The sequence below is a fragment of the Vicia villosa genome, linkage group LG5 (assembly GCF_029867415.1).
Source record: "Vicia villosa cultivar HV-30 ecotype Madison, WI linkage group LG5, Vvil1.0, whole genome shotgun sequence".
Lineage (NCBI taxonomy): Eukaryota > Viridiplantae > Streptophyta > Magnoliopsida > Fabales > Fabaceae > Vicia > Vicia villosa.
This window is the reverse complement of record NC_081184.1, coordinates 138142085-138168188: the sequence shown is the minus strand read 5'-3', so window position 1 is coordinate 138168188 and position 26104 is coordinate 138142085. Positions and strand designations below refer to the sequence as shown.

At 30.2% G+C, this 26104-nt stretch overlaps 1 protein-coding gene across 1 annotated transcript; it reads right to left on the bottom strand.

Moving 5' to 3' along the window:
• Positions 1–2265: 2265 nt before the first annotated feature.
• Positions 2266–3635, bottom strand: LOC131602720 (caffeoylshikimate esterase). Its single transcript, XM_058874891.1, has one exon. It carries the CDS (start codon positions 3517–3519, stop codon positions 2554–2556), a length of 966 nt encoding a protein of 321 aa, XP_058730874.1. The 5' UTR covers positions 3520–3635; the 3' UTR covers positions 2266–2553.
• Positions 3636–26104: the final 22469 nt, after the last annotated feature.

Sequence of the window (26104 nt, the reverse complement as noted above, 5' to 3'; positions counted from 1 at the left end):
ACCTGCAGACACAGGACTGCAAATTTCGTCATCATTATTAACACGTTTATTCGAGCCAAGTGCTTTCTGAGAAAATATTCCAGCTGCCTCAAATTGGAATGTAATATTGGCAAGTACAAGGAGCCTGACTCTTAAACTTAAGACAGTGATCTTCCTCCACCCGTTTTCCTTGGAAACTACACACAATCTTTTGAATGTCATTTTACCAACAAAGAAGATAAAATTCATTAATGACATTGACTTCTTATGAGCAATTGAATGCATAACATTTTCCTTAAACAAGTGATGGCAAACACTTTTGTACAGGATGAGAGTCATTGCACCCAAGTTTTCAATTTGATAGATTTTGTGTACTTTGAGCTGAACCGATATGTATAAGTCATGATAAGCCAAAGGTTTGTATCTTATCATAAAAAATGTATAATTATATGATGTCTTTCCTTTCCATAAAACAGTGGCTTCAGGATTTCGAAACCCACAAAACCATAATGGTGCTACATGGAATCCATATGCCCGCAGGAACTCAAATGCTGAAGCATCTTTCTGAAATTTCAAATCATTCATATTCCATGCTCTTACCCCTGAATTTGGCTCCTTATTATAATTCCAATAAACTTGTGACAAAAGTATTGCAATCTCTCGAGAATTACAAGCAAAGTCAACCATTAAATCATATAGAAATGAGGATGTTCCAATACTGGAAATTAAACCGAACTCGACCACAAGGCCACTAGATGAAGAATAATTCATGCAATTGTGATTATTATGAAACAAAATAGAACTTGCAGCATAGTTAGCTGTGTCCATATCAACTTGTCCAACTCTTGCAGGGATTTGCATCATACTCAGTAGACTTCTAAAAATGACACAAGAGAAATCACATGGGTTGGGCATTTTAACAAACAGATTGTGTGCTTCACATGAGGACACAATATTGGTATAAGCAGATGATGAACATTTTAGCAGATAAACACTAGGATTTCGGCTACCAATTGTGGGTGTACAGTGAGATTGAGTTCCAAATAAATTTTTCTGTTCAAATTGGAAATAGAGGGGAAGGTTGTTTACCTTGGATGAGGGTGGGGACTTAAGTGATCTGGAGTAAAGTGAGCGATGTAGCCATGGTGGGGCGAGCGGCGGAGGCGGAATGGATACTATGTCAGTTGGATCTGATAGAAGAATCGTAGGAAGGGTAAGCGCCCTAACGATATTGAAGTCTTCTGAGATGATTACAGGTGAAGACTTCAGTCGCTTGTTATCTACATCAAATGTTGTATTCTCCTTGCTATTACAATCGTGTCCGCCTGTGGAAGGAATAAAACCTTTGATTCTCGGAGCTCCATTAAAAACTGAAATCGATGGCTCAATCACTCGATTACTACGCACATCAGAAGCATTAACAACTAGCAAGGTTTCTCTTAAAACTTCTAAAAGAGTAATCTCAACAGTCGTGTAAGGTGTAGTCAAGACCTCAACATCGAGCAAATCAGAAGCATCGATCTCTTCTTGCAATTGATTCTCCGGATATTGCAGACTTGAGTCCAAATCACCATTAGAAGCAGAGCTCACTTGAAGTGCAACCAATTGCTCTTCAACGCGGTCCAAACGCAAAGCATCAGTTGTGCGTAACATCGTGTACTCAGTATAACGAACATCTTCCTCTTCTATGAATTTCTTCATTGTGGCGTTGAGTCTTTGAATGGCTGCCTCCAATTCATTCATACAAGTACTATCTGCCATGGTGATAGATGAAAGCACCAATGTAAGGGTTTAGCCCCTTTTGGAAATATTGAATACAGAGAAAATATAGACAATTGGAGAAATATATCTTTGTATAGAATTCTCTTGAAACAATACAATAGAAATTGAGTGAATACAAATGCAAATTGACAAACTAAAGAACTAGTAGAAAGATAGAAGAAGATTAAGTATAAGACTTAATCATTACTCTATAAGAGAGTACCAAAGAGAGAGAGGAGAGACTTCATCAATTTTCTTCCCTTTTTCCAATCCTTTGCATTGCCTCTTATAGCATGTTAAGGAATCTTTCTGTTAGCATATTCTTTCCCCAACTCCTTCATTTGTGGATCACATGCCATGTGTCCCTTAAATTCTTTAATACTGATTAATCTGAGATCATAACACAATATCACCACTTCATGAGGCTATTTCTAATGTGTTTTATAAACAACAAATAATTTTCAGTCCAAACCGTTGTTCATTTTTGTATCTATAATTTTTATGGCATTTCACCTACATAAAATCTTCAAAGAAAAATATAATCATAGGAGAATCTCATATATTTGTCTCTAATCAGAATTACAGAGCGAAACCTGATTCTGCTAAGTCAGCATTGCAATACATAACCATAAACTTAAATTATTCACATTTCACACCAATTTAGTACTTACAAAACAACTATGTATACTATATAGACTATTGAGAAATTTCATCAAATGCATCAATCAAGAATCAATAACAAAACAATGGAGAACTCAAACTACTTGCAAACAGCCTTTCAAGCCTTCCACTTCATCAATCACCACTTGTTCTTCAATTGCATCTACCATTCAACCACTGCAAAATCTCACTCCTAACAACTTCAACATTCTCATCAGTCTCCCCAAAAAGCAAAGAATGCATCATCCCATCAAACACCTTAATACTCTTATCCTCACTCCTAGCTTCTTCATACAACTCCCTACTAACCTCAGGATCAGTAACAACATCAGCACTACCATGTAACACAATAAAAGGAAGCTCAACATCACAAAGCTTCCTACTCAAAATATCAGTAACCCTCAAAAGCTCCACCACAGTCCCCAACCTAGGTTTCCCTCTATACCTCAAAGGATTCATTTGAGCAATAACCTTCTTATGATCAACTTTCACAGACTTGTAAAGAAGATCAGGAGTAGGAACAATCGGCAAAGTAGGGAAGAATCTTGCAAGAAAAGTGAGAATCTGAGGAATTGGCCATTTGGGTCTAACCTTATCAGAGATTTTACACATGGGTGCTACCAAGATAGCACCTTGAAACCCTTTCGGATCCGCAAAATGAATCAAAAGACAAATAGCACCACCCATTGATTCTCCAAACAAAAAACAAGGTAAAGATTTAAACTTTGGATCTTGTTTGATGGAATTGAAGTAAGAGAGACAATCTTGTACGACAAGGTCAACGCTAGGGACAAAAGCTTTGAGGCCTTGTGTTTGACCGTGGCCCTGAAGGTCAAGAGCGAAACAAGCGAAACCCTTTTGAGCAAGGAAGATTGGGGTGGATTGGAAGGTCCATGAGATGTCGTTGCCGTAGCCATGGATCATGAAGATGAGAGCGCGTGGTGGAGTGGTGAGGGTTGGAAGCCATGATCGGGTGAAGAGAGTGAGGTTTCTTGGTGTTGTGAAGGTTGATTTTGTGGATGTGATTTGTTGTTGTTTGTAGTATTGTTCTTCTGGTGTGTAGCCCCAAAAGAAGGGATAGGAAGAAGATTGAAGAAGCTTCTGTTGTTGTTCTTCCATTGATTTGAGAATTTCACTGTGCTTCACTCAGTTCTTATCGCTATACGATATATGCTATGTCGTTCTAACTTCCTTTTACTTTTCGCACCCCTGATTTCTAATACACATAGTTTCATACATATAAACTCTTTTATTGAAATTGAAAAGGTTAACAAGTTTGACCAAAAAAATGAAGAAGAAAAGATTAACAAGTTTCTTAAAACAATTTTGGAAGCTGTGGAGTCAATTTTGCAAATGTTAAAAAAAAAGATATTTTCAAGACAACCTTTTGTTAAACAAATTTTAACAACTAACAAATTTTAAGTGGTAAATATTGTTTACAAAAATATCTATTGTTTGGTAAATGTTCTTCATATTGACAATGGTATTCAAATTAAAATATTTGTGGGATCTTATTTGAATTTTTATCTAGTGAAATAATCTATGTTGACTCAAAGTTTTATTTTTTTGACGACATAGTTTACCTAAGTTTAATTTTTGATTTTGACAAGTGGGCTAGAGCTAGAGTATCACTAAGGAGGATTTCTTATTACATCTTATATAATTAAAGAAAATCTTTTGAAAAATCGAAATCGTCCCTAAGTTTTCAGAAATATATTTTTGGACGCATCCTTTGCATCACATGAAAGTGAGTATATTTGTGCGAGTAAATATTTCAGGCATATATCTCCGGGAATATGATATAGTAAACTGTTTCAGAACCATGGCACGAATAATTCCGGAGATGTAACTCCGATAAAATTGTGCGACAAATTGGAATCCTATCACATTTGCATGTCATATTATTCCGAAGATACATTTCCGGAAAAAAGAAACCTGCTTGATCAATTTCATTTGTCATATTTTCCTTAAACCCTCTCAAAAATCCTTCCATTATCAATCAAGTTTTTCACTTCAAATCTCCATTTGCAATACACACTGCAGGATCTTCTACCATATGGTGACAATCGCAAAATTGTGAATATCGAGTACCGTTTGTCATCCTTTGACAAAGAAGAGAAGTTTGAGTTCAACAACCATGAGCTGAAGAACCTTTTTCCGTTTAAACTCAAAAGTTTCGATCGAGTTGCGGCTGTTTCAAGATCAATCGATGATATTATCAAGATGTTAACGTCCACTTGGATATTGAAGTGTAATGTTTAATCTATGTTAAAAACTCTTATGTATTGTTGATTTTATGATATCAGTGGTACTTTGATTTTGTCTAATTGGTGTTTTTCAGTTATGTTTTTCCGCCTTCTGCTACGCAAAATTTCGAAAATAGTCGTCCAACATTATTTTGGATAAATATCTTTAAAATAATTGGTGTTTCAGTAAATATTTGATACGTTCAAAAATACATTTTCAATATCTGAAAACATTTTAATATTTTCGCACAGTGCATTAAAAAGTTATGAGGTGCACTAAGAAATTCCCATTAGATCTAATAAATTGATTGGGCCCATGGTTTCATTAAGTGATGATGATGATCCGGTGATCGAACTAAATTAGAAACAGGAAGTCACTTACTTTTCACACCATGTTTTGCTATATGGAACAACTCATTTTATTTTATTTATTTGAAATTAAGCAGAGAACAAAGATTTCAAAATTAGGTTTTCATAATTATGCATTAGTTTATCCTAACAACGTATGTTTTGAAACTTAAATATATATAGAGATAAGGATTTATGTAGATTAATCACAATGATAAAATAAATAAAATTTTTATTTAACTATAACTTAATTTTGATAAATATTTTATAAAATTTATTTAATTATGATTTAACAGTAACAAATTTTTGATTTTATATGATAGTTCGTCTTACACGCATTTTTACAAACATTCATAGGTTGGATTAAATTGAATTTGACTAAATTGATTCAAATTAATTAATCAATTTTTGGTGTGGAAATTGAATTGTAAAGGCGAAATTACCTACCCCAATTCTAATTTTTACGAATTTAGTAAAGATTATTTACTATTTATGTCGTAATTTTAGATTTGTAATTGGTTTGTAATTTTCTCTTTCTTTTTGGCGGGTCTTTGTCCCGTTTTATCGTGTAAAGGTTCGGGAACCCTTTGTTCTCGCATTAATAGTATTCCTTGATTATACAGAAAAAAGTGTTCAATCTATACTTTGCACACTAAAAATAAATCAAACTAACCGAGTTATCAATGAATAAAAATGTTATCCTAGATAAGGTAAAAAAAATTATTTTATGATTATAAATAAAAATGTTATCCAATTAATAACATAGTTTAAATGTGATAAAACACAACATTCAACATTTAAATAATTTTCTCAATTTAAATCTAGTGCACAAACAAATAGAACTTTTTATTAAAAAAAAATTAAGAGGCCAAAAGATCTATCAACTTAAATAAAAGAATGATGAAGGTCTCTTGAATTAAATTTAGGCTATATACTTTTTTGATTAATATAAATTATAAATGTAATTTTTCATAAAATATTTATGATAAGAGCTATGGTAGGAAAATAATAATAATAATAAATATTTTAAATTAACGAGTTGGATTCACAAGTTTGCAGAATCAAACACTTTTGAATTTGAATATGTAGATTTAAATTTAAGGACATTAACATAAAAATTTATAATCTTTAAACTTAACAAATGAAATGTCTACAGATCCATTCCGTTCCGCCCCCACACTTATTTTTTTTTAGGGTAAGATAAGATTTTAGACCCGCATCCTTAACAAAGCCTGTCTCACTTTTTTTTTTTTGACTTTTGCGAGACAGGTCTAAACTAGTTGGACATGTCCATTTACCACCCTTAATAATTTGTATATTATGTCTTTGGAATCTTTTAATTTTTGAAAAAATAACAAAAAAAAACTATTTTGTTTTTTTGGCAATTTTTCGACATATTTATATACAAAACGTTAAATCATTGGAAAAGTGATTTAGCCTATTTTTGGAATTTTAAGAAATCATGGTTTGGACTCACGTTGGCCAAAAGCTACTACTTGTAGCTTCTTAAAATCATGGTAAATATGAATCTAAACGTGCGGTGGCGGTATCTTACCGAGCTACCAAACAGAGGCTTAGTAAATACGAACAAACCAAACAACATCGGTGTGATTCATGCGGACTTGCCGTGAATGGTCGGTTAATGTGTTCTTGATTGAGGTGTTTCTATTACTGATTTAAGAGTGACCAGTTCTACACCAGGTGTTACACAATTGATAGAATAATTAATACTTGTCTTGGTACAATCCCTCAAACAAAATCTTTTGCTCAATTCTTAAGTATAGCATATGTTGTCTCTGTTTCAATTTCCTAAATACATTTTAAAAGGAGATGATCTTGTTATGAAAATATTCGAAGAAGAGTATAAGGTTAGTCATTTAATCTTTCAAAATGATCTTTGTGGAAGGCTTTCCCTAAATCCTTTAGGTAGGTGGAAATGTTTTTTTTTAAGAAGATGATTTCATTTTTTGTTGCTGAAGATGTTCAGAGTGTACGTGCAGAGGCAACTTGAAGATTAAAATCTGATCTTATCAAATTATTTGTTTGAAACCTTGTATTTTATTAGAATAATCATAAGTGGAAAACAATGTAAAGTTGGACTTATTATTGTTTTTTCGGTTGTTTCAAGAATATTGACATCTAAAAATTCTTTTATTAGAATGTTGATGAGTCTAGATGTTGCTAGAAGCAAGTTCTTTTTTGAAAATGAGTTTTTTTTAGCTGCAATTCTAACCAATCATTAAAGTCCCTTAAATTTTAGAGAATCGTGTAGAATTATATGGTGCATATCACTTACATCATGTTTATCTGAGAATTTTAGTTTAGCATTTCGACTTGAAAGTGTGATATAAAGGAATGAGATTGCTAAGTGTAAAATGACCTAGCTATAATTTTGACATATCTTCAACTGAGGTGGTGAGTTCGACTCACCTATCAAGTATTTTGAAACTTAGTATATTCTTGAGTTCAAGGATCAGATGACCTAAAGACCAAATAAGCATGTTTTGGAGGAATCTTAGGAATAAACCCACAAGATTAGGATCATTCTCTCTTCAAAACATGTTCAGAATCTTAATTTTTTCTGCTGTGATTTGCCATATTCGACATGAATGGGGATATAAGATATATACACATGCTAAAACCCAAGCAACTCAATAATGTTTTCGATGCCAAAATCACAAGAAGTAAATAGGAAGCAAATTGATTCTCGACAAGGACAGTTAGAAGATTTGAAGATGTTTTTCGAGAGAAGTAGCCAGGAGATTTAAGGTTAGTTGTCGACATTGAAAGTAGTTTGCATTAGTTCAAGAACTAAAGACAAGGGAAAACGAAGCAATGGAAAAAATACCACATAATGGTGTACGTGTCGAATGCTTGAGAATTTACCGTTATCGACGATTATTGATGTACATAGTATAAGTAGTTTTTGTCTCTGTGACAAGGGTTCGCAAATTTTCATTGTTATTCCCTATAAAATTTACACACCCAAATTTCAGAGATAAGAATTTGTGAGAAATGTATGAATATGCATCCCACCTTTAATTTTAACAAATTTACTTAACTATTGTTTATGATTTTTCTTATTTTTTTGCCTTTCTATGCATTTCTACGCATTACTTTAGAACAATCTTATTCACTTATTCTAAACTCAAACATCGAACCTTCAAGCAAACTAACATTTTCTCAAACTTTATGTACAAATTCTCCATATGATTTTTTCGAGTTTAATCTCTTAAGTGAACAAAAATTTGTGATTTGATTTACTAAAAATACCAGCAAACACTGTGTATCCTTATATCTATTAATATTACAACTAAGTCTCTAACATATTAAATTTATGGGTAATACTAACTTGTGGCCTAAGAGGACATGTTATAAAACCTACAAATAGAAAGTCTGTGTTGAAAAAAAAATGAACTTTTAGTAAAATTAATACACAGTTTTCATGAAAAGTATACATTTAACTCTTAGCTTGTACTATTGTGGCACATATGAACATTACTCTAAATTTATAATGTTTATCAAATATATTGTTTTAAATTTTAAATCTTATTTATTTAAAATTAAAATTCATAAAACCAATATAAATATTGTCACGATATTTTCAACAACAACTTCATCTTGTTTTCTCCAACCAACAACAATTTCTTCTTCTTCTTTCCTCCAACCAGTAGAACTATTCACATTCATCTTCTTCCTTAGCAATTGTAAAACAACCATAAAAATAATCTTCTTTCCAACTGTAACACGTATTTCATCTTCTTCTTTCATCATTGTAAAACATATTTTTTTCTCGATTTTATAAAAGTAGCTAGTGTCTTAGACCATTTACAATGGGGGTGTTGAATAATTTATTCAATAGTTGAATAGCTACAATGATGTGTTGAATCATGTGTTTAATGTGATGTGGATTAATTGGTGTTGAATACTTTCAACATGTTGAATAAGAAAAGAGTGGGGGCTACCTAAAGTATGTGACAAAATATTATTGGTTGTTGTGTATATTTATATTTTTATTTCATAATAATTATTTGATGTAAATTATTTTTTAGTAAATCAATTTTTTATTTATTTTTATTTTTACCAAAATTCATCATTTTTTTGTCTATAAATAGAGACTTGTTTCATTTGATTTGGACACACAAAAAAATTCACTTTTTTCTCTCAAAACACATGGACAAAGTTCGGAATGTTTCATGATTAAATAAATTATTTGTAAGCTGAGTCTATTGTACTAATTAAATTATGTGTGTTTCATTTTAAGTGTGTTGTGTGTTTAGTATATTGTTTTATATTTTTAGTTTTTTTTTTTAATTTTATCTGTTTTAATAATAACTATTTCTACATCTCTTATTTATTACTTGCAAGAAAAAAAATTAAAAATATAAAATTGAAAGAAAAAAAATTAAATAAATTACTAAATTAAAAAAAGTTAAAATAAAATATTTAAATCTTAATTATTTTAATTTAGTTTCAATTGATAATTGAGATGTAGAAATATATAATCATAAAAACAAATATATAAAAGAAAATAAGAATAAGAAATAAAAGTAGTGGGGTAGGGTGTTGAATTTTATTAAACAAAACCATTATAGTGAGTAAAATTTGAATGTGTGTTGAATAATGAGGTGGAAGAGAGAGAAGATGATGTGGAACATAAAATGAAAAAGTAGGGTGTTGAATAACTAAATCATTGTACATAGTCTTAAACCAAATTTGAAATTGTGGTCAATTTTATAAAAAATTTTAAAAATGATATTTTCAAGGTAACATTTTTTTTAACAAGTATTTTAAGGATAAATGTTTGGTACGAGTTTATTTAATAACTCTAATAAATTTTAAGCTTTAATTATTTTTTACAAAAATATCCATTATTTATTGATATTTTTTTTTTCAAATATTGGTAGGATTTTATTTGAATTTTTCATTAACAAGTTAAAAAAATTTATTTAGAGAAGTGGGCTAAAGTTTCACTTAGATTTAATAAAGAGAATTTCTTTTCTCATCTTTAGAGTGTGCTTCACACCTCTGAAAATAAGAAATTATCCTCAGCTTTTTTCAGAGATGCATCTCTGGACACACCTTATATCACTTAATCCTTTGTAAATCAAGCAACCACCTCATTTTTGCCAAAAAAACTAATTTGGAAGCCAACATATTTATCAATTTAATTAAAAGAATGATGAAGGTATGTTGAGTTAAGTTTAGGAGATATTTTTTTGGTTAATACAAATAGTCCGGGGCTGGCCAAGGCCTAAAATGGGTAAGATCTAAGTGATAAATTCAATAAAATTATCCATCATATATAATTGACATACATAAAACATAAGACACACACTCTCTTTTTAGACTTACACTTTATTCATTTTGGACTCTATAACCTAACTTGTGCGTTAGATTGCTGACCTGGCATGTTCATCCCATGTTGTTGTAGGAGATCCATACCACTATGTGAGGAGTCCATCATCACAAACCAATCAGAATTCTAGTTCTAGTATGGAACATCTAGCCGTCTGTGAGTATCGATAATTAATTCCCACAAAATTCCACGATTAGATATTGTTTGACCCAAAGCTAGATAAAAATCAAATTGTGCTAGGAAAGAGAAATTCATACCAAATATCGTGCTAAGAAGCTCCTTTAAACATATCGATCCAACATTGATTTCTATCCCGGTAATTAAGGAGATAAAGAAAGAAACCTAATAACAATAACGATCATCTACCACTAGATCATGTCCTATCGAAAATCTATACCAAAAGAAATTATGAACAGATGCTATCGCGACGGAGAAAGGGGACCTCTGACGTAAAGTTCAAAATTTGTCACTATCTTTGCAATATGTCACACTATGCTAGAACGCTCAAGCTACAATAACAACTTGACTAGTTAAGTGTGTTTTAAGACGAACGTGAAGGGAGGTTCCTAGCACATAGACAGAGTATGGGTGAGAAGAGAAAACCCCACACATTCAACAAATTTTCCTACAAGCAACGAAGGGTGACATAACTATTAAATCTAATAGCTATAAGTAGCTATTAGTAAAGTCGAGCTATCAAACACACGACAACTTGATAACAAAGTCGAGATATGCCTACATCAAAGACCATATTGAGGGAAATCAGGAAAGAGTCAATGCAATCCACCTCGATGATTGAGAAACAAAGAAACTCGAAGGAAATTCTAAGGTCGCGATCTCAAATAAACACCGAGCGTGAGATGTAACACCCCGATTTTTTATTTAGTAATTATTTTATTATTTAATTGCTATGATAATTATTATTTGATGTGTTGAATAATTAATTATTTGAGTTTTGGTGAATATGTGATTTAATTGGATTATTATGTGAATAATTGATTAAATAGAATATATGTATGTGTATTATATATCATTTGGGTTTGTGAGTGTGAGAATAGAAATAACTAGTTGGGCCTAATAATGAGAATAAGTAAGTAAAGTGGGAATACGTATTACTAAGTCCATTAGCAAATTTAAGTTAGTAAGGGTTGTACAAAACAAGAGAGATATATAATTAGAAAGAAGAGAAGAGAGGAAGAGAGGAGAAAATGATGAAAAAAGGAGAAGAGAAGGAATAACCCTAGAAGTGTTTTTATCTAAGGTAAGGATGAACATTCCTTAAATCATGGGTTTATATAGTGATGGGTGATGGGTAGAAGCATAAAAATAGGGATTTTGTTCTTGAAATGGCTAGATTTGAAATGTTAGGGTTTGAATTTGGGTTCAAAACTTTTGTGTTAGAAATCATGTTTTAGGGTTCCTAATTGTTTATACATGTTAGATATAGGTTGTTATGTATTTAATTTGTATTATAGTGATGTTTAGATGAGATTTTGAGGGGATTTGAGTGGGAACCCGAGAGTTGCTCGCAGGAAAAATGCAGGACTTTTGTAAAACTTCAAAAATTCATAACTTGAGTTTCGGGTATCTGTTTGACTCACTGTTCGAACCTGGAGAAACATAATACAATTTAATTTCTTGTAAAAATGGCTTCATGTTCTTCTAATAAATCTATTTGGCGTGTAATGAGATTTTGTGGTGTTAATGTATGATGTCAGTGTTTGCATTTTCTTTGAAACTATAACAATTTATATCTTTTGAACTGTAACTGCATTTAAGTCCTCGTTTGAAGTGTTAGGAAGCTAATGTCATATTCTTTTCAATAAAAATGGTCTTGTTGGCGATAAATGATTTAATAATAATGTGATTAGGTAAATGACTTGTAATTGTGTTGTTTGATTTGAGAAAGAGTGTTGGATGTGAATAACATTGTTTGGCTTTGTATGATATATGTTATCTGTGATGTGTTGAGATGGTTAATGCTATGTGAATGCATTTTTGGTGATGATAACATGATACATGTATGTTGGTGCAAGTGGTGGGATAATTCATATGTGATGAATTATTCTGATATGCTTGTATGATTAAGATTGATTAGATAATCTTAATAGCATATGTTTGTTGGTATTTGCACGTGCATTCATGAGGAGCTTATAATCTGGGTTTCGGTGGTTCTGGTTCTATGGTGTGGATCTGGAACGGTGAACTATACATTCATATTGGTGGCTCTGATCCTAGTGGGGATCTGGAGCAAGGTGAACTTGATGTTCACGATTGGTACCACATGCATATTGCATTGAGTTGCATTTGAGTCACGTGAGTCGATGTGAAGGTTGTGTTTTGATATGAAATATGTGATAATTGATTTAGTTGTTACATTGTGTTATTGCGGTTGATTATCTTTGGTATCTTGAATTGTGGAGTAATGTTGCATATGTGAATATATGAAATGTATAGGAAAATGTTGAATACAAGAATATGTGAAGTGTTATGAATTTAGTTAGTGAATGTGTGTTATGCCTTACTTATTATTATATATTTTCATGATGATATGAATTCTCACCCTTCTATTGGGATGATGTTTTGTACGACATCGCTCAGGTACTCATGATAGCGGTGCTTCTCGCGAGGATTAGTCGGAAGAGTTAGCTTTTGCTTAGCTTTATCTTAGGTAGTGAGTTATGCTCTGGTCATGTAACACTGGGGGTTATTTGAACTCATGTTGTTGTTTTGAGAGATACTTGTGATACTCTCTTTTATTTGGTATTTTATTTGGAGATTATATGATGATGTGACTTTAGTGCCTAAGTCTTGATACATGGTTCATTTTATGAGATGAAATTATTGGTATCAATTGAGAAAAGAATTATTCCGATGTGATATGCATATGAAACATGAAGTTTAAATAAGTGTTATGATTATGACCAGATGTATATTTTGTTGTTTTTGAAAATAAATGTGACGTCCTTTAAGATATGTATGCTAATTTTACTCTGATCTTGCTACATAATTATAGTATTTCTTTGGGGTTAGAAGGGGGTGTTACATGAGAAACTATACAAGTCAAACCCCTCGGAGAAGAATGTGACCCTTAAAGAAATCAAAACTATTGTTCGTAAGGCCCTAGAACTATACACTAAAGTCCATTATCAAAGGTAAAGTCGGCAACCAAACCAACTGTCAAAGGAGTGCATGTAGGTCCCAACAATATACAAGAGAAGTATTTTTCGAGATTCTTCAAAAATCGAATAAATGAATCATGCGTCTAACATAATACCTTCAATACTAATAATAATATAAAAAATATTTCAAAAAAATTTCATGAATGTTACATTTAAATTAATTTAATAAATCTTATAATGTAACATTTTAAACTATGCCTAAATTAAAATATTACTAAAATATATTTTTGTCCTTATAAATATTTTAAATTTTATTTTTAGTCCGTATTAAAAAAATAATATATTTTATTTCCTACAAAATTTTTATGCATGCTGCTTTAGTCCCTATTATTTTCTAAAATTTTGAAAAATGTTTAATTATGCTTTAACTTTTAATTTTTTGAATAATTTTTTTCATACATATTTAAAATATTGTAAAATATTTATTAATTAAATTTTAGAATTTTTTAAAATGAAAAGAAATAAATATGAATTTTTAAAACTTTAAAAGGTAATGATAAAAGTTATGAAAATCTCGACTTAGAAATTAAATTATGAGTTCCTCCTTTTCAATGAAGTTTTTTATAACGTTATAAATATATCTGCAAAATAATCATTAAAAAATACACATTGGTTTAACAACAAAGATTAAAATTACGTGCATAATAATTTTGTAGGGGCAAAAATATGTCATTTTCTTTTACAAGGACCAAAATCAAAATTGATAATTTTATAGGGACGATAAACATATTTAACCCAAAAATAAAATATTTATAAAAAAAGTTTCCTTTTTTTATAAAAAAATTTCAATATATATTGAAAATAATCTACCATGCAAATTTTTTCCGTTTATAAAACAGTTTTCAAGAATAAATTACTTAAAATATTTTATTTTATTTTATCTTCAATTTTTTTTTGAAATTAATATATAAATTAAAATTTGAAAACAAATAAACAAAGTTTACTTAAATTGTCTCTTAATCTTTTGTATTTAACCATTTTTTTTTTGCCGTCAAGTTCGAACACGTACATAGCTATCAAATTAGGCGACTTATGGGAGCTATATTTGACCACTTATTATGTTGAGAAAAAAAAGGTGCCAAAAATAAAATATATTTAAAATTATTTTTGGGATGCGGATTCAAACGGGCGACATCCTACTTATTTACTTTTAAAATGTGAAATTTCAACCACTAAACTACTTGATAAAAAAAATCGTTCATATCAAACAAATTTCGGATTAATTTTTTCAAATCGATCTAAACCAAATCGAACCACATTCATATATTTTAATACTTATTTATTTTTTATTAGTATGATATATTATGTCAATTTATTATTTATTTATATTTAATTTGTTTTAGAATTATTTGTTAGTATAATCTATCTATTTATTTTTAATATTTTATTTGTTCCAAACATAATCGAGTAGATTCTTCTTATTTTATTATTTTAATTTTTAATATATTATATGCTGTGTATTACTTCAAATTTATTACTATATATTCCTTCAGTTTTTTATTATAAGTTTCTTTGTATTTAAATGTAAGTCGTTTTATAATTCTAATAAATAATTAATGATATTTTTCTATTATATTTTTAAATATTTATTATTCTCTTTTTTCAATTATGAAAATTTATCTTCCACATATAAAGAACAATTTTGTAAAAACCTTCACAATTTTTTATTTTCATACAACAATTATTATTTTTCTTAATATGTGTGAAAAGTTTAAAACGACTTATAATAAAAAACGGAGGTAGTAATATTTTTTAAAATAGAGTTAATACCACTTTACCCTTTGTAATTTTTTTTACGATTACCCCTATAATATATATTTTTTGGATTCTCCCCTAAACGTACAAATTAAACACTAAATTTAGGGTAAATAAAAAAATATTACAGAGGGATAACTTGTGTACTTAGGGGATAAAAGACATAGATTTTAATATTTCAAGGGGGTGATCCAAATTTTGTTTTACAGAAGTAAAGCGAATTTCGCCTATATTATAAGGGATATTGTATATTTAACCCTTTATAATATTAATAAAAAAAATTATAATTTGTAATTTGGATATACAAATATCGATTCAAATTAAACTACATGAAATTAGATCGGATCAAATTGAATTTTTTTAATTAATCATCCAAAAAACCGAACTGAATTGCTAATAATTTTATTTTTGGATGAAATGAATTTTTCTCTCAAAACCGACTAAACTATACCATGAACACCCTTAAAAAATATCCACAAAAGCAAAAATTTACAAATTAAGTACAGGCGTATACCTAAATAATTAAGGATAATAGGTCGGATATTGACGTTTAAGTGTGTACGAGTATGAATATAAACATTGATGATCATACATGTATGTACTCCATATACCTAAATAATTAAGGATAATAGGTTGGATATTGACGTTTAAGTATTGACGTTTAAGTATTCGTAGTGTACGAGTATGAAATATAAACATTGATGATCATACATGTATGTACTTGGGTACATAAATATTTTTAAAACACAGATAAAAAATTTGTTACTATAATACTCTATCCAAACATCGTCCATTTTCATCGTTAGTTGTAATTGAGAGTGACATAGATAAACAATAATGTAATGATTTATTTTTATTAACAATTTATAATATATAATATGTACTTTTTAAAATAACATCATTTGAACTTAAACAGCTAATTTACACTTGTAACATATTATTACCACAAAAGTCCTCGTCAAAAAATTTGTTTACCACAAAAGTTGGTATAAATAGCTAGCATCACTATTCTTTATTGACTTAAGAATACACAAAACAAAGCCATAAAATGTTCCACTCTGATAGCTCTTTATATTCTCAAGTATAATCAATTACATATATTTCAGATAGATTATACAAATCATGGCAAGAGTGATGGTATGAAAGTGAGAGTTATCTGATTTTCCACCACTATTTGGTCAATGATAATCCATTCCTCATACACAGTTAACCCCACCAATGTTCTAAATGTGTCTCTTCATGTTTCAGATTAGTCTAACAACCATTCAAAAAGAGACAAATTACTTATACTTTTTCAATCAAACGTGAGATTTTAATAGTGCTTAAGTTCTAAATTGTGTTGTGATGACAAAGCAAGTTTTGATTTTATTTTATATACATTTTCCTACTAATAGCACCATATGCTACTAGGTACTTTTTCTATAGGATGAGTCATACTTTAACTTTGAAAAATATATCATTTCAAATTTATTTAGATGGTGGTGGATTTCATTGACATATACCTATAAAACTCCAAAATTAACTTGGTATACCATGTTGATAGACATGTCACTAGTTTAGGAAGATAAATGGATTCCTCTTTTGTGTTCTAAATGCTTAGTGACACTTTGTGTTTTTGGATATAAAAGACAGAAAATCGAAGAAGTTTGATCTACCCTAGTGTTACTAGCTTAGAAATTTGAAGAGAAAGTGTGGAAAAGCATGGAAATAAATAGTTTAGGTTTTTTCTAGTTGATTTAGAACTATAGGCTATATAGGTTGAGTGTTGTACTCTGTTCATATACTTGAAAAGTTCAAAAGCTATGTTCATATGCTTGAAAAGTTCAAAAGCTATTTTATTTTTGTTTTATTAGGATGCATGTAGTGGTGCAACTTTAACAAATTTTTCTAGTCAAAATAAATACCTATTATATATCATCTATCTGCTTTTCTTCAATAAAGATTATACTTAATATGGTTTTTAATTATAAGGCCTTTTAGAATTTTTGTTTGTCTTTAATATAATATAAATATAAAATATTCTATGAATTTCTGGTTGTGTTTATCATTAATTTTTTTAATTATATTATTTATTAATGATATCAATTTATTTAAAAAGATGAAAAATTAAATTGAATATATTTATAAATAAAAGAGAATTTAATAATAGTTATATTAAAATATATATATATATATATATATATATATATATATATATATATATATATATATATATATTAATTAATTAATTAAATACTAACTTCTTTATTCTTTTCACATTATTTGGGAGGCAAACATGATTAGGCCTCAAATTGAATATTTATAAGATTGAGATTTTTTGGCCTTCCCGTGTTGATAGTAAACTTTGTGGGAGAGTTGTTTCCTTCGATATTAGGAGGTATATGTTGTGAATGAAGTTGTTTGATGAGATTGTTAATTGAGATGAAGACTTTATCGAAGGATTGTCCATGAAGAGAGCTACCAGGACCGATGAGTTAATACATTTTCTACCATAACTTAGGGATCCTCAAAATAATTTTCTTCTACTTTCACCATACATAAGTATTGCCAAACTATTTTGTGACCTAAGAACATGTCAACCTAATCATATGGAGGCAGCGACTTGATAAAGATTTATGAAGGACGGTTGAAAAAATTGTGGTTGGTAAATGTCTTTTCTTCAAGACCTTTAACAGATGATAGCTTTTTTACCTATTAAAGATGGGGGGGTTTAAGTGTGTGCTCAACAGTAGTGACGACTTAATAGACTTTTGTGACTTCCAGAATCCAATCTTAGGTGTTACAGAATGACATATTGAGAGACAGTGGAATATATAATATATGGACTTTAACTAATTTCAATAAAGTTTTGAATGGTTTTTATGTTGCAATTCTAGATTTTGACCTTAACAATTTTACTAGCAAAGACATTGTCCTTCTTGAAGCACAATATGTTTTGGCCAATTCCCATTTTAGTAAACGTATTCAGGACATGGACGCAAATTTTGACACAACCACAAGACAAAAAATAGTTTTTGGTTGTTTGCAAGAAGTACATGCTCATGATTTTCTCTTTGTTATTCTTATTGATGGACTAGGCCAACATACGCCATGGCTAGAGTATCATACTATCCTTAGATATTGTTTTATGATTTCTTTATTTCTTATTGAAGATGTTTGCCCTATTTTTCGCAAGACATGCTTTGATACATTTGGGGAACATACAATTCATTGTAGGGAGCTTCTAAATTTCAAATACCAATATGGCTTTATTATGGACGTCTTTTTTATGTATTTTGGCAGGTTAAAGTATCTGAGAAGAAATCAAGATGCGTCTTTGAATTTCTTTATTGACCTTTATGATGAGAATTGACACTCAGGCCAACAATTCTTTTGAAATATAGGTAGATAGGAGAGAAACATGCATATGTGGACTTGACAAAAGTTTTCCTACTGGTGGAATAGAAGACAAATTTCTTTATCGTGGGACAAAAAGCCCTTAAATACGCTTCAAATAAGGTGGTCAAACGTGATAAAAGATGTTCTCATAATCAACATACTTTCATATTATTTGCCTTTGATTATTTTTATTTCAAGAAATTTGTTAATATTGATTCAAGAAATTTTTTTAACTAAAAAATTAATTGAATTGTATAATAATAAGATATTTAAGATTAAGGGTGGTAAAACGAGTCTGATCTATTAGACATATATATTTTACTCGCACTTTAGTACGGGGGCAAAATTTAGAACCACACTTTTAATATGTCTATCTCGTCTAATTCTGTTTTTTTCATCTGTGTTTTACAGACACGTGACTTAAATAAAATCTTATATTTATTTTTAGTGTGGATGAACCAAAATTTTAGACTATCATCGTTAATCATGTCCGCCATGCTCTATTTCATTTTTTGAAAACTTTTATAGAGATGGTATAAATGGGACGAATATATCAATTTGTCATATATTTACTATACTATTGATGATCCGGACACATTAATAAAATTGAAAGGATAAACAATTTCTGAAACTTGTTTAATAAAAGAATAAATTTTAAATTAAAAAATATTATATTGACTTAAATAGAAAAATCAATAATACATTTAAATTTAAAAATAATCAACTCAAAATAAAAACAAAAACAATTTTATATCCGTGTCCAACTTAGTTCAAAATTAACACAATAAAAAATATAAATATTTTGGATTTGGACTACCACACAAATGATACAAAGTAACAAAGAAAGAATTAAGGCTGAACTTATGAGACTATCACTTAGTTTTTCTGGTGGATAGACTCTCACTAAATTAACCAAATATAGAATGATATGGCTCTTGTTAAAAAGGAAATTATACCGATTATATGAAGACTTGTCACATTTTGGATCAAGTTAAATGGCCATATTACAGTTTCTCCACAAATTTTTGTTAAAATATTAAATAATTGAGAAGATGAACTATTTGTCCATTGAGCTTAACAAAGATTGCAGTTATCAATCTTAGTGGTGCTGCTGAATCGATCAACAAATAAATTAATATTAAAAAAATGAGTTTACTGTTAAAATAGGTGGATGTCTATTGGCCAGTAAATACTTATGTTGACAAGAGTCCTTATCAAAGTTTCAACGTGTGTATGATTATATAATTGGGAATATTTAGATCAGATATCAAGTGAGGTGATACATCACCTGCATAAAGACAAGGATCTAATTACCTAGAAATGTTACCACTTTTGGAAAAAACAATTCAGTTGTCATGTCCCACAATAACACACATTTGCAAAATAATAAAATATTCTATAAATAGTTTGACTTTTAGTTTTAAAGGAATATTTTTTTGACACAAAGGAAGTTTTTTTATTTAATTAAATTATTTATTAATTACTGTTATTTACCTCTTGTTAAATAAGAAAACATATCAATTAATAATACATTAATTTGATAATTTTCCCCTTTATATAACTTCTGTAATGCTCTGTCAGTTTTCAATTACATATAAAAAAGAAACGATATTAAAAAAAAATTGCTTCGCCCCATAATTTTTCTAAACATGAGATAAAATGTTTTTTAGATAAAGAGAGAGTCATAGTCATTAACCGACTCACGCCTCGTCTCCTTTAGAAATGGAAATTCAAAAATCCACCATTGATTCAAGGAGCTGAAGATTCAAAAGAAAATATAATAAGAATACATACAACAAGGTAAAACAAAAAGTTGTTTTGCTCTCTAAACTTTCGTACATAGTTATTGTATTGCACATAGATTTGTGATTTTCGTACACTTGTACTCCATCCGTCTCATATTATAACCAAATTTTACATTAGATTCATTCAATAATTAATGTATCTAGTCTATATATAGACTAGATACATTAATTATTGAATGAATCTAAAAAGGTGAAATTTGCTTATAATATGGGATGAAGGGAGTATATCTTAGAAATCTCAATCAACAAGGTCTTTGTTTGTGTTGTATTCTTTGTACCTCTGATTATATATCAGGTACATCTTGTTGTAATCCTAAACAATTTGTTTAGAATTTGTAAAAGTCTCAAACAATGTGTTTGAGCAAGGAAGTTTCAAACTGAGTGTTTGAGCAAGAAAGTCTCAGACTGAGAGTTTGAACAAGGAAGTCTCATACTGAGAGTTTGAACAAGGAAGTATCTTTATAGTTATATTGAGCAAGGAATTCCTGAGTTATGAGTTTAGGAAAGGAAGTCTCTTTCAGGTTGATTGAGCAAGGAAGTCTTGAACGGGTGTGTTTAGGCTAGAAAGTTTCTTTTAGGTGTGATTGAGAAGGAAGTCTTGGGCTGGTGTGTCTAAGCAAGATATAACCAGGTTTTGATTATTGTGAAAAGCTCTTGTGTGACAAGGGGACTGGACTACTCTCGTTATAGAGGAACCATAATATTTTCTGTGTGTGATTTACTTATTGCTCATGAACTTTAAATTATTCTATTGTTGATTACTATAACTTAGAATCTGAACTTGGTCAGATTCACAAGCTGTTATTCTAAAAATGAAAAAGTTATCAAATACAATATTCAACCCTCTTCTTGTGTATTTTTCTCCCCTTCAGTTGTTATCAGAGTCTGGTATGTGGTTATAACACTTAACAGTGGTACAGAAAGAGATCTTGAAGAGAAATGTATATTAGATGAGAGATAATAGTGATAATCATGTTACTAGCACTTGCATTCCACATGATTATAATGCTCTTGAAAAGAGTCACTATTATGCTAAACCACATGCATTCAGTGGTGATTCTACTCACTTTGAATGGTGGAAGAGAAAGATATACACATACATTATTGGGCTTGATGATGAGCTTTGGGACATCCTTGAGGATGGTATTGATATTCAAGTGAATGGTGTAGGAATGATTGCTGATAGAAAAGTTCTCACAGCAGCTCAAAAGAAAGGGTAAATAACCAGTATGAATTCTTCAAAATGAAGGATGATGAATACATTGATACCATGTTCTTTAGGTTTCAAGTTCTTGTATCAGACCTACATATTTCGAACAAAAGTTATATATCTGCAGATCATGTCAAGAAGATTTTGAGGAGTCTTCTTGTGAGATTCAGACCTAAAGTTACATGATATTCATGAAGTCAAAGACCTAATTACTCTAAGTCTTGAAAGTCTGATAAGCAACCTTCAGAGCCATGAAATGGAACTGAATGGAGACGAGCCTGTGAAGATGTCCAAATCCCTTGCTTTAAAATGTGCTGCTGAGAAATCTAGTGGTAAAGCCTCTATATCCTCAAGAGTCAGCAAATTATAAGAAGCTTCTGATGAAGGAGATTATGATGATAACTTTGATAATGAGGAAATAACATTTATCATTAAAAGATTTCAACAACTGGCCAAAAGGAACAAGAGATTCTCTAGTAGAAGTAGTGGCTTCAGAGACTCTAGTTCTAGAGATAAAGAAGATGATCAAAACATATGCTACAACTGCAACAAGCCTGATGTCATACCCTAATATTGTCTAGGCATTTTAATATTATATGGGTATTAATCGCATTTTATTTCGATGAGTGTGATGGTCTAATTGGTAGTGAAATGGGTGTAAGGAGTACAAGTGTGGAAAGTCTTGAGTTTGACTCCCGCGTTTTGCATTTTAGTGCTTTTTCTCTTTGATTTCTTCTTGTTATTTTTCATTTTTTTTCCACATTTCTTATTTCTACCATTTTCATTTTTATTATTATTCACATTTTATTTAAGATTTATATTATTAGGATAATTATTAATATTTATTAGTATTATTACTAATTCAAGTTTATTTGTAGTATATATTGTCCTCATTATTAGCATTTATATTATCATTACATACGAGTACTTGTTATTCTAATTTTAATTGTTATTATTATACTTAATTTTTACGTATTTATTATTATCATATTATTATCCATTTTATTATCTATTTTATTTTTTAAAAAAATTTAAAAATCAACCAGTAAAATTTTCCATCATATCAGGCAAGACAAAGTGTAGTTTTCGTTCATCTTCCAAAATCATTCAAAATCAAGTGAACCAAATCAAAGGAAAATTGAATCAAATCAAGAAAATTAAACCTTCTCCAAAACTTGAACAAAATCTTCCCCAATCTTATAAAATCTCACACAAAATAATCATCAAATGTTCCAAATCAAGCACAAAATCATTCACATAAAAATTAAATCTTAGTTTACAATTAATAAATCAATCCAACTATAATGCCCTCACCATAATTTTACATTATAAAGAGGGAGGGGAAATTGACAATAGAGAGAATTGCCTTAGAATTTCCCTCTGAAGGAACAATTTTATTTGCAAATCAACATTTAGCATCGAGGAAATTTTAGCACTAGTTCGATCAGGGGAAAGCAACTTCAGAACTCTATCGATCAAGGGAAAATCACTCCAAGGATCAATCAACATGGCACATATCTATTCAACACTCGGTAAACTGCTTCAAGAATCGATTAATCAAGGGCAATCGACTTCAATATTCCAAGTACTAGTGCAAGCTATCTCAAGATCATGAGTTGCTTCCAAACTCATGTCGAAGCAAATTCCTTCAAAGATCCAACAGACTGGGGCAAGATAGGCTAAAGATGGCCAAAGCCTCTCCGTACCTTTAAGCTGATTGAGAAAACCCTATCATACATCTGCAACTATTGAGTTCAGAATGAATGTCGATAAATCATGCTTGCACAATATTCTACCAAAGGACCATTTCCTCTCGACAAGAAGCTTTGTTGCAAAATGACCCTTCTTAGTCTTAACCGTTCACATGGGCACTGGTTGAAACATCCAAAGCATCACCATGAATTGTCATCATATCAATCATATTTGCATATACCCATGCATCAACCATGTTTGCATTGCCTTAGCATCAAACCATACATATCATCACATGCATAAGGCATATTCCCATAGCATGAAACTCCAAATATATACAATAAAAAATTCAACCTCGCTTGGCCTTTTTCCAATGAAAACCAAGCCTTACTTGCTTACCCCAAAGTCCAATATCCATTTGAACACATCTAATTTATCAGTCATTACATGCATCATTTCACGCATCCATAGATGCGATACATTCACTTAGTAGCCAAAGGCATCTCACGCATGAGCAAGTGCATCCTACAAAGCATGCATATATATCACATGTCAGGATACGATGACCGCTCATGGAAGTGCGTAATAATCCCCAACAAAGCCCATTACAAACATTCACTTCTTATGGACCTTCGTCAACCCATTGGTTGAAATTAATTGTGTATTGCCTTGTGGACCTTCGTCAACCCGTTGGTTGGAGTCAATTATTTACTTTCTTGCCAACTTGAATCAATCATTTGATTGAGGACAGTCTTTCACTTGTTTTCAACCTTCGTCAACTCATTGGTTGAATTTAATCACTTACCCTACTATCGACCCTCGTCAACCCATTGACTGAAGTTGGTCATTTACTTTCTAGTTGACTTGAATCGACCCATTGGTTGAGGATGATCTTTCGTTTTTATTTGACCCTTGTCAACCCATTGGTTGAAATTGGTTATATCATGTTGATCTGAATCAACCCATTGGTTATATCAAGTGTATCCATACAAAGTATGCATATGCATATATATATATATATATATATATATATATATATATATATATATATATATATATATATATATATATATATATATATATATATATATATATATATATATATATCATATGTCAGGATATGGTGACCGTTCATGGAAGTCCGTAGTAATCCCCAACAAATCCAATTACAAATATTCACTTCTTATGGACCTTCATCAACCCATTGGCTGAATTTAATTATGTATTTCCTTGTGGAACTTCGTCAACTCGTTGGTTGGAGTCAATTATTTACTTTCTTGCCAACTTGAATCAACTGTTTGATTGAGGACATTCTTTCACTTCTTGTCAACCTTCGTTAACTCACTGCTTAAAGTTAATCACTTATCCTCCTATCGACCCTCGTCAACCCATTGGTTAAAGTTGGTCATTTACTTTCTAGTTGACTCGTATCGACCCATTTGTTGTGGGCGGTCTTTCGCTTGCATTTGACCCTCGTCAACCCATTGCTTGAAGTTAGTTATATCATGTTGATCTGAATCGACCCATTGGTTAAATATGGTTTTTTTGTTTGTTGACCTTCGCTAACCCATTGGTTGAAGTTGGTTATATCATGTTTATCTTAATCGACCCATTGGTGGATGATGGTCCTTTCATTCGTTAACATTCGTGAACCCATGGTTGAAATTGGTTAAATCATTGTGATTTGAATCGACCCATTGGTTGAAGACGGTCTTTAATCAACTATAGTGACATTTGAATTATTTTCATATTAAAAATAAATGAAAAAGAAATGCGCCTCTAAAAAATAAAAGTAAAAAGAGGTAAATCATATCACTACGGTTGGATTAATAAAACGTAGTGAAATCCGATTTATATTTAATTTAAAAATAAATAAAAAAGAAAGACGCCCTAAAAATATTAAAGAAATCACAAATTTGTTGGCGCTGAGATTCGAACCCATGAACTTTAAAAATTTTCACCATGATTTTTCTATCCAACCGTGGTAATATATAAACTATTTTTATTTTAAAAAAATAAAAATAGACTCATAGTATATATTTATTGTTGTACAATTAGGGTGTGTTTGTTTAAAGGATTAAAATTAAAATCCTGGGAATATCATTCCTAGGATTATTATTGCCTGGAACTTTATTCCTATGAATGTGTTTGGCAAATGAATAAAGTTCCTAGGAATACTTTTAAATTTTGTTTTAATTAAATTTTAAAAATTAAAAAATAAATGTGTTAAAATAATATAAGAGTAGGAAGTTATGGTTGGTTATTTTATATCCCTATGGGAATGTAAGATTTTCATCCTTTGACATAGGAATGAAAATGTAGAAATTCATGAACAAAATATATTTCTGGGAATAAAAAGTACCCGAGAATAATTTATCAAAACTTGAAACAAACAGGGGAATATGTGAATTCTGATGTCACATTCCCGGGAATAATATTTGTATCCCTGAAACAAACTCCCCCTTAGTGACGTCCAAAACCACGAAACACTACCTCAAATGTCCAATTGTTAAGGGGGCATTTGTTTCATGGATTGTAGATTTTATCTCAGGCTGAAATATTTTTAATTCCCATGTTTATTTTAAAATTTTCAATGTTATAGAGTGAGAATCTTAAATTTCCATGAAAATAGAAGTAACCACCCATAACTTCTCACTATCAAATATTTCAACTCATTTATTTTATATTTTAAATTTTAAAATAAATATTTTATAAATATTTCAACTCAT

Coding starts and splice junctions, on each gene's coding strand:
- LOC131602720 (XM_058874891.1), bottom strand. CDS start 3,519: ATGGAAGAACAACAACAGAAGCTTCTTCAATCTTCTTCCTATCCCTTC.